We start from the raw sequence: 9,677 nt of genomic DNA, 5'->3' as shown, positions 1-9,677 counted from the left end.
AAAAACATTCCCAACAATTCAACTTCTCTGGTTGACATTAACACCCCCACCCCCAATAGGGGCCTTCATTCCCACATTTTAGAGCTCCATGAGCTCTATTTTGCAGGAGCAAAATCTTTTTACAGGTTCCAGAAGACTGAAATTTTGGAATATGCGCATAAAGATCAATAGTATGGGATACATGTCTCATGATTAGAATTTTTTTAGGGTGTGTAAAGAGGGAAAGAACCCTCATGTGCAATTTTGATGAAATTCGAATCATATGTATTCCAGTTCCTTACAGAAAATATAACAGAAAAGTCTCATTTTTCAATTGCATGTAACACAGGCAACGCCGGGTATCTCTGCTAGTAGGATATAAAATGGACAAAGAAAGGATTGCAAATATTGTTAATATTGACACACTTTTCCAGATATTATTTGATTATGCCCTTTGCAACATTGAATTCCAAGGGAGACATGGTTCAATTTGTTTATATAGATCTAGCAACACACTACAAAAATGAACAATACTCTTCAAGATCTATTCTAACAAATAAGGACAAAGTTGATCAACTAAATGATGAGATTATGAATAATCTTCATGGAGATTTGATTACTCTTCTTTATGTAAACTCAGAGGAAAAAGAGAAAGTTGTTCTCTCCTTCCTCACATCATCAAAATCAAGATATGAGCCCCAGTATAATGCTTCTCCAAAACTTAGACTGTAGTAAATGTACCACTGCAGTGGTACTCAATGCTAATGACAATTTCATGACTGTTAAAAGCATTAAAGCTGGAATGGTACTAAATATTCTCCAGATTTCTCTTCAACAATTTGTTACCAATTTATCATTCACTCTAAAATTATCACAATTTCACATAGGACCTGCTTTTATTTTGATAAATAAGAGTCAACTTTGAAGATGTGTATATTATAGAATCGGACTCAGTATCTACACAAGGAAAATATCACGTTGCTCTCAGCTGAGTAGATGAACAAACAATCCTGAAAATATTTGTAGATCAAAGAGAATTCAACTGTACAGTTAGAAAGGTACATTATGATATGAATACAGAACTTTGACTTGGAACTTGTTTATGTAGAAAATGTAAATATTGTAGGATGTATATATTGATTTGCAGAATAGGAAATAAAATATTTTTAAAAATAAAATATTTTTAAAAATAAAATATTTTTAAAAATAAAAACTTTTTCTTTAACAGTGTTAAAAAATGTTTAAGTCTTCACTGAGAAAGACAACCCAAATTTTAATAATTCACCCAGTTAAAAGGCACTAATAGAACATATATTATTCAGAAAATGAAATTAGAGCTGAAGTTCCTAATTCTTTCAAAAATACTTTGTATTGTATATTAAGGGTAGCATTTTACATAGATGTACAAAATATTTTAAAGTAATGTTTTGCCTTTTTTCCATCAGTAAAGTGATAGGTATCAGTAGCAAACTAATTTTAAACAAAATATATTCTTTAATAAATTCTAGACCAATCTTTGAAAATAAAACATGAAAAATTGTTTACAATCAAAAAAGTTTAAGCCGTATCCTTTTAAAAGGAATTTACAGGCAACATACCAAATTAATGATCAGGTTGCATGTTTCTTTCAAGAGAACTTTCATCCGATAGGAAGTGCTGTAAAATTTTGATTCAGCCCAGATTGTAGAGATGGTTTCAAAGAGAGGGTAGAAATGGTTGTCTAAATCAGTCCAACTTTCTACTGCCATTTCATCATATATCACTCGTAGCGAGGACAAGAAATTATTGATCACTTCAGCTTCATTTAAGCCTGTAGCAAGAAAATTTTAAAAAAGACAATAAAAAAAACAATAAAACTGAAAACAGAAGAGTGAAATAACCAATTATTATGACAAGTTTCTGCTGTATAGCATCTGAATGATTTAATCAATTAAAATGTCTTAGGATTTACCAACAAAACTCTCCCCACTAAGGAAGCCCATGTTAAACATGCCATTCTATACAACTGAACATGATTTATTGTTTCATTTCTGTCGAGTTTTCACTATTATCAACATGCAAGATTACAGAATAATCCAAAATAAATATTCCAAGTATATTTCAATTGTAACATGAGACTATTCACAATTATATCTTGTTATATATTTTTTGAATGTGCTAATTCACATTGTCATAATCATGCTTTTATAGTACTCACTGACACAGGTGAAAGTGGCATTGTCACCATTTTTGCTACCATTTTAATGTCCACTTTTTCAGATGCCCTTCTGTTGCCATCTCTCACCTATTTCTAAGTGTGCTACCATCCCATGATCAGATATATATAACCAAAAAAAATAACCATAAAATCCTAGTAAACCTCTGTAAAAGGATAAAGAAGTCAATAAAAACAGAGAGGAACAAATACAAAGGGTACAACTAAAGAATAAAGAGCTTGGATGATAATAAAAAAAGATTCGAACACAAGTGAATCTCTTGTGTGCAACTACCTAGTCGAAATCATAGCAGAAGCCATAGTACATTAGAAATGGAGCAAACCACCCCAGGCACACACACACACACACAACACAAGGAAATACAATAGCAAGTGCTCTACACACCAGGACAGCCATCACAGAAATAAGAAAGGCCCTAACATTAACAACCACACAATAATTAAAAATACCAAAACTAATGGTAATTCCAGGACTATTCTGTGGTATAATGCTCCATTTGGGAAACAGATAATGTCCAGCATTCAAAAGCAGTTTTACACAGCGATACCACAGAATATTCAACACACAAAATGTCCGACTCACCTTTTCCACTAACCATAACCGAGTACAGATAATAGCAACACACGATGCAAGAAAACTATCCCACTTCTAAAGGACCAGTGAAAATAGTACACTGGACAAGGAAAATGAACCTATCAAGAGAAATATTGATAATACGAATCCTGACGAAGGGGTAGAAACAGTTAATAATGGAAGGGAACAGGGCACTAACACCAAAATAACACACTGGAACAAGACAGGGTAATAATCTAAGAACCAGCATTCAAAGGGAAACAACCCTAACACATACCAACACCTTCACAAGACAGGAGGCATAAACCACAAGAAATAACAGCACAAAAACGTCTATGCATAGACGGCTTAGAAAAAATACTAGACTGGTAGAAATGAGGACAACAGAAACATCTAGCAGTAGCCATAACACAATAATAGAAACAAGGAATAAGGTCTCTGCAACTGTGCTAGGTGTGCAATATGCCCATTAGGCTTCAGATGTTTGATGAAGAACTGGGTCTATAGATGCAAAATCACTTCTGAGAGAAGGACATACTTCTATATAGAGGCAAGCACTCTAAATTTCAAGAGAAGGCTAGCTAATTGCTTAAATGCTTTTAGGGATAGAAAAAATATGAATAGTACAAGTCTAAACAAACAAGTCTGGTCAATTAAGGACAGGAACCATAGCTATACTATGGAGTGGGAAATAATCAGTAGAGCTAAACCATGTTGGGCAGGAGGAAGTAGATGTGACTTCTGTATGGAAGAATTATACCCAATATTTACATTGCAAAACAAATTACTTAATACCAGGTTTGAACAGTCTTTAAAGTGCTTACAAAAACACAATAAAACATTTAAGAAATTTGAAGAAAGTTCTAGATAACACAATGTCACACCCACAGTTGAATGTGATAGGAAGGATAGAACATATCCTAAATCGAAAAAATTCATGGCCCTCCTTAACAAACCAAGCACATATTCTATCCAATGTATACTGCAAAACATAAACAAGACAGCCAGGAAAATGTATAACTAAAAATATTACACTTGTAGTGAAATATATAGATGGTACAATGTGTTGATGTGGCTGCATGTATGTTATCACAAGAGTTCATAAAGAGATGAAAGAATAAATACAGGATCTATACATATACTACATAAAAATATGTTCTATTTTTCTTTCGATGATGGAATCAAATTGATGGAATCAAATTGATGGAATCAAATTGTAGAAGCTAGATGAAGTAATCTTATGCAGAAAAGTTCAGAGATAGGAAATGTAGAACAACAGCGAAGTGTTGTATACCATACCATACTAAAGCTCATGAAATTTTCTGTATTTTGATGCACATCTTATTTCACAATTTACAACTTGAATATATAAAAAAATGCCATTTTAACATTAGTATACCAGCGTCCTTAAATTAAATGGCACCACTGTATATCCAAGTACATGCATGTATACAAATATACACAAGCACATACATACTCCCACACATACACATACACATATTTATATTTATATATATATATATATATATATATATATATATATATATATATACAGAAACATGTATACCATACTTTCAGTCATATCGGCTTTGGGGCATAGAGAAATAGATGTACATAGCAACGATGTGAACAGCTGTAAGTCTAATTGACTAAGAAGCAAAAAGCCAGGTTGGCAAGCTGTTTTTAATAATGGAACACTAGACATTCTAGAAACTTCCAAGAGAAATACCAAGCTTCTTGAATAATTAAGAATCACGTTTTGTGACAATGATGGTTTGAGAAACTCAGAATAGGGAGGTTACTTTATGATCTTTCTTGCAATGAAATCATTCAACTATCTATCTACTACTACACATACCCCAAGCAGAGGTAACAGTATACAATAATGAAAGTAGCAAAAATGTATACATCATAAAATGTCAAAACATAGAAACAATGTCACAGTTCAAATGTAATAAATGTTTATTAAATTTTTAGGCCAATGCATATCTATCACTTCTGGCAGTCATAGTATGTGACAGTGGGTGTAAAGGTCATGTTTGTAGTGCTGTGTGTGTGTTTGTTGTCTGTAGTGGGGGTGGAAATAGTTTTTTCTATGTGAGCCCTTTTTAGTCTATCAACAGAAATAGTGTTTATATGACCATTAAGGTCTAAGGTGAAAACTTTACCTGTGTAAGAAAGCACACAGAAAGGTTCTGCATACGGTGCTGTTAATGGATGTTTAACGGCATCATTGCAGACAAAAACATGAGTCCAGGAAGGATAGTCCTTATGTAAATATGTTTTAATGTCTTGTTTTCTGGCGTTCATATGTGATAACTTTGACATATAGTCATGCAAGCGTTCAACAAAACTTGTAGTGTCAATATCTTGCGTGTCTACAGGAACAATTATCTGACCAGGCAGCATCAACGAAGAACCATAAAGTGATCCTGCAGGAGAATATCCAATATCTTCTTTGATAGAAGAGTGGAGACCCAAGAAAACAATAAGAAATTCAATCCATCAAGAATCAGCAGAAGCAGACAGTGCAGCTTTCAGCTGTTGGTGAAATCTTTCAATCAAACCATTCGAAGCTGGGTGGTAACTGGTGGAATGAATGGCTGTGTTCACTTCCTAAAATCTCGGTAAGCTCCTGGAAAAGCTTAGCTTCAAATTGACATCCACAGTCTGCTATTATTGTTACAGGTGTTCCAAAAGGAGAAATCTATTTTGTGACTAAAGCTTGTGCCACAGTTAGAGAAGAGATGTCTGTGAGTGGAATGTCTTCTAGCCAGTGGGAAAAACAGTCGATACAGGTTAATAAAAACATGTAGTCCTGACTCGCAGGACAAGGTCCTACTTTATCAACATGTATGTACTGGAATCGTGCATATGGAATGGAGGAAGTACTTAATGGCGCACAGATATGTTTATGTAGCTTGGATCTTTGGCAATCGACATAGGTACAAATCCAATTAGCTATGTCTCGACACATGCTCAGCCAAACAAAACGAGCTGAAATAAGCTTCAATGTTGCTGTTATACCAGGATGTGAAATATTGTGTAGTGCTGAGAAAACGATACAGTGATGCTTTTCAGGAACTAATGGTCAAGGTTTACCAGAAGAAATATCGCAAAGGATCTGTTTGTTTGATGTCACAACTGGGAAAAATTGCTGGTTGAAAGGAATTAATTCTGGTTGTTAATTTCTTCAGTTGAAAATAGCGTATTAACAGGTAAACAGGATAAAGAATCTGCAACAATGTTTTCAGAACCTGGAATGTGTGGATATCATTCGTGAATTGTGAAATGTAATCCAAATGCTGAATGTCACTCAGAGAAAATTTATTTGGCTTGCAGTGTAAAGCAAAAGATAACAGCTTATGGTCCAGAGAAATTGTGAAGTTTCTACCTTCCAAAATGTGTTCAACTGAGAGGTAAATAGCTAACAGTTCATGACTGAATGCACAAATTTAGATTCAGCTGGTTTTAACTGTTTAGAGAAAAACGCCAGATGTTGCCATTCGCTATGGTGAAATTGTTGAATGACTGCACCAATGCCAACTTCGGATGTGCCAACTACAAGAGAAATTTCAGCATCAGGAATGGGGAGAGTCAACAAGGAGACATGAAAGAGTTTTTGTTTAACATTGTCGAAAGCTTGTAGTTCAGCAGGAGTTAGTGATCTTTTCTGTTTTCTTCTTGCAGTGTTGCAGCAATTTGTTGAGAGGGTATAAAGTTTCAGCACAATGAGGTATAAAACGTTGATAGAAATTAGCTAATTTAAGAAATTGCCTGAGCTGTCTTAATAAAGTAGGAACTGGAAATTTTACGATCGTCTCAACCTTCTCTGGCAAGGGCCTAATTCCATCATTATCAATGGTGTGTCCAAGGAAAGTGAGAGAAGGCATACCGAAAATACATTTGGTAGTGTTGATATGAATTCTGTATTCAGAAAGCCTTTCAAAAAGTTGCTTCAAATGAATTTCATGTTCTTTCTCGAAAGGACTAGTGATGAGATCATCAATATAGGCATAGACAAAACCTGACCCATATGTTGCTCCATCAATGAAATGTTGAAAAGTACTGGCAGTATTCTTCAACCCAAAGGGCATGGTAAGAAATTCAAATGACCCAAATGGAGCTGCAATAGCTGTTTTTGGAATATCATTTTGGTTTACAGGAATTTGATGGTATGCTTATATCAGATCTATTTTTGTGAAAATAGTGCAATCATGCAGAGAAGATGTAAAATCTTGTAGATGTCGTATGGGATACCTATATGGAGTGGTAATAGCGTTGAGTCTTCTATAGTTACTATTAGGTCTAAAATCACCAAATTTCTTTTTCCCTAAATGAAGTGGTGATAACCAGCTACTCTTTGAAGGACAAATTATTCCAAGCTGGAGCATGTGGCTGAACTCTACTTTAGCAGCTTTGAATTTTTCAGGTGGCAAACATGTAGGATGCGAGAAAATAGGACATCCACTGGTGGTTATATGACGAGTAGTTGTATGAGTTGAAGTATTACTATCAAAAGTTAAATTTGTTAACTCAGGATAGGATTGAAGCAAGGCTTAATATTTGTCTTATTCAGCTGCAATAAAAAAATAATGGGCAAACAGAAGTGGAATTGAAATGTCTTCTTAAAGTGCACAATTGTGTACTGCTATCAATAAGTCTCTTTCTTCTGACATCCACTAACATCGAAAAATGATAAAGAAAATCAGCTCCTAAAATCAGGTGAGGAAGGTCAGTAATGATGAAAACTTACTGGAAACTTCATCTGAGATTCAGGTCCACAGTGAGCGAAATCTCACCAACAGTTTTAATAGGAGAGCTGTTGACTGCTTGAAGAGATATGTCAGAAGCGAAAAGTTTTTCTAAAACAAATTTAGATGGCCAGATACTGCAGGACAATTCCAAATAGGATAGAAATTCCTTCTTAGACTCGAAATCTAGTATGAAAAATGCGTGGCTAGGAGAAAATGCACCAGGAACTGTGGTCACACACACAGTTTGGCTTTTGAGTTTTACTGACTTTTAAATGTATGAAATGAATTACATTTCTTAGCTGCAAAACCAAATTTATAATGATACTATCAGAAAGGTCTTGATCTGCTTGGAGAACGGGAATTAGGATGACAAAAACGACATGGTGACGAACTTCTATTAATACGCAAGAGACGAACTTCTGTGACTAGCTTGCCTATAGTCTTCTTCTGTGTAGGTTCACAAAATTCCTTAAATTCAGAAGAAACTGCAGCACAGTTGCAAAGGAGAATTGTTCTGTTCTGGAGTGGATTTTGTATACTCCAAAATCTGCCAACACTGCAAGTCGGTTGACTGTGCTAGCATCAATCAAATGGGTGAGAATACCTTGAACGTGCTGTGGTAATCTGTAGAAAAGGAGTTGTTTAAGCAACTTACTTTCAGAAGGGTTGTCCTCTATGAATTGCTGCATTTTTCTGAGCATCTGTAATGGTGTTAGGTCTCCTAAATGTTTGTCATTAAGAAGTTTTTGAAACTTCTTTTCAGAAGAAAGCAAAGTTCGTCTTAAAATTTTCTCTTTGATTGAAGAATACATTGCATCTCTCAGTGGAGCTGTAATAATATCTTGCAATTTTCCAGTTAATGATGATGGTATAGAACTAAGTAAAAATGGTCTGAATTGTGCTTGTTTGTGGAGTAAAATGCTTCCAAACTGGGCAAACCAGACAACAAAATCTCCTGTGAAAATTGGCAATACAGAATGATTCATGGCAGATATCACCATTTGCTTGAGTTGAAGAAAATTGTGACATGGAGAGTAGTGGAATATAACCAAATATGCCGTGTAGTAATCAAAGGGTCCCCATGTCAGATGGTCACCAATTAATGTAGAGAAATATATAGATGGTACAATGTGTTGATGTAGCTGCAAGTATGTTATCATAAGAGTTCATACAGAGAAGAAAGATTAAATACAAGATCTATACATTTACTACATAAAAATATATTCTATTCTTTCGATGAAGAAATATGGAATCAAACTGTAGAAGCTAGTTGAAGTAATCTTATGCAAGAAAGTTGAGATAGGAAATGTAGAACAACAGTGAAGTGGTGGCTTTCAGTCATATCTGCTACAGGGCATAGAGAAATAGACGTACATAGCAAGAGGAAATAAATTTTAAGGCTGAACAAATTTCCATGTTCTATATCATTATAATTTATTGCTAACATATACCACAGACAATATTACCATCCAGTGAAGCAAACGGAATCAGAGGAATTTCCAGAATGAATGACAACTAACAGTAGTCATAAATGTTAAATATTGATTAATGCGGTTAGCCATAACCTGGAACATCACTGAAAGCAACCACAGTATCCCTCCAAACTCACATCTATAATATGTGCGTGTGTGTAAGTGCACATATATATATATGGGAGAATTTACAAAAAAACAACAGACGAAGACAGGTGGTGTAAACAACAAACGAATGTATTAGTTTAACGTTCAGGAATAGAGAAAGTCTTTGACGTTTCGAGCTACGCTCTTCAACTGAAAGGAACACAGAAAGAAATAAGGAGAGAAACAAGGAGAAAAAAAATATAAATGTAGTGGTCAGCGATCTATCATGGCAAATGCCGGACAGAAGGATCACATAGGAGAGCTAAGAAAAAGGAGAGATAACAAAGGGGAGATAACAAAGAAGTGGTGAACCCAAGACGAGAAGCTATGTGTGTGAGAGAATGCTGGTGATCTTAAAGTATGTAGGTGTGAAGGTGGGGAAGGGAGTTGGTCAGTGCTAGTGTGTTGTGAAGTGATGTGTTGTGTGATATGGTGTAGCGTGGTGTGATGTGAGAGTGTTGGGAGGTGGGAGGTGGGAGGTGGTGAAGGCGAAGGTGGGGGAGGTGAGAGTGGGGAAGGCATGGGTGGAGTGT

The 9,677-nt window shown here is 35.1% G+C and overlaps 1 protein-coding gene across 3 annotated transcripts in view; it reads right to left on the bottom strand.

The window, feature by feature from the left end:
- Window positions 1-1,792, bottom strand: part of LOC106876453 (dynein beta chain, ciliary) — a 628,322-nt gene extending 626,530 nt beyond the window's left edge. For all 3 annotated transcript variants that reach the window (XM_052969374.1, XM_052969385.1, XM_052969379.1), the window contains exon 1: window positions 1,578-1,792. In XM_052969374.1, the coding sequence (XP_052825334.1) occupies window positions 1,578-1,727 (150 nt within the window). In that variant the 5' untranslated portion in view covers window positions 1,728-1,792. The remainder of the gene's footprint in view (window positions 1-1,577) is intronic.
- Between the last annotated feature and the right edge of the window lie 7,885 nt (window positions 1,793-9,677).

This window comes from Octopus bimaculoides, chromosome 1 (assembly GCF_001194135.2).
Source record: "Octopus bimaculoides isolate UCB-OBI-ISO-001 chromosome 1, ASM119413v2, whole genome shotgun sequence".
NCBI lineage: Eukaryota > Metazoa > Mollusca > Cephalopoda > Octopoda > Octopodidae > Octopus > Octopus bimaculoides.
This window is presented reverse-complemented; position numbering and strand designations above follow the sequence as displayed.